Source organism: Apaloderma vittatum, unplaced genomic scaffold (assembly GCF_000703405.1).
Source record: "Apaloderma vittatum isolate BGI_N311 unplaced genomic scaffold, ASM70340v1 scaffold26810, whole genome shotgun sequence".
NCBI lineage: Eukaryota > Metazoa > Chordata > Aves > Trogoniformes > Trogonidae > Apaloderma > Apaloderma vittatum.
Window position 1 is genome coordinate 3,594 of NW_009694336.1, and position 316 is coordinate 3,909.

The 316-nt window shown below is 67.1% G+C and overlaps 1 protein-coding gene across 1 annotated transcript in view; it reads right to left on the reverse strand.

Moving 5' to 3' along the window:
* RFC5 (replication factor C (activator 1) 5, 36.5kDa) overlaps positions 1 to 304 on the reverse strand; it is a gene marked incomplete at its 5' end in the record, with an annotated part of 1,070 nt that extends 766 nt beyond the window's left edge. The window contains 2 exons of the mRNA XM_009867405.1: positions 16 to 147; positions 228 to 304. Coding sequence (XP_009865707.1) covers positions 16 to 147; positions 228 to 304 — 209 coding nt within the window. The remainder of the gene's footprint in view (positions 1 to 15; positions 148 to 227) is intronic.
* Positions 305 to 316: the final 12 nt, after the last annotated feature.

The window sequence follows — 316 nt, forward strand, 5'->3', positions numbered from 1 at the left end:
GGTGGAGGAAGGATGCAAGGGGCTGCCCGCCGCTGAGGAGAGCGACCACAACCCCCGACCCGTACCTGCAAGATATTGAGGGCTCTGCGCATGTCACCACTCGAGAGGGTCACCAGAGCCTTCATCCCATCCTCTGTCACGTCCACCCTGGAAAAACAAGACCCCGGGGGCTGCAGAAGGAGCTGGAGGGACATGTGATGGGTGGAAAACGGAGCCCCCCGGCTCACCCCTCCTCCTGCACGACGTGCCGCAGCCGCGGCACCATCAGCTCCGGGGGGAGGGGGCCGAAGCGGAAGCGCGGGCAGCGGGGCTGCGG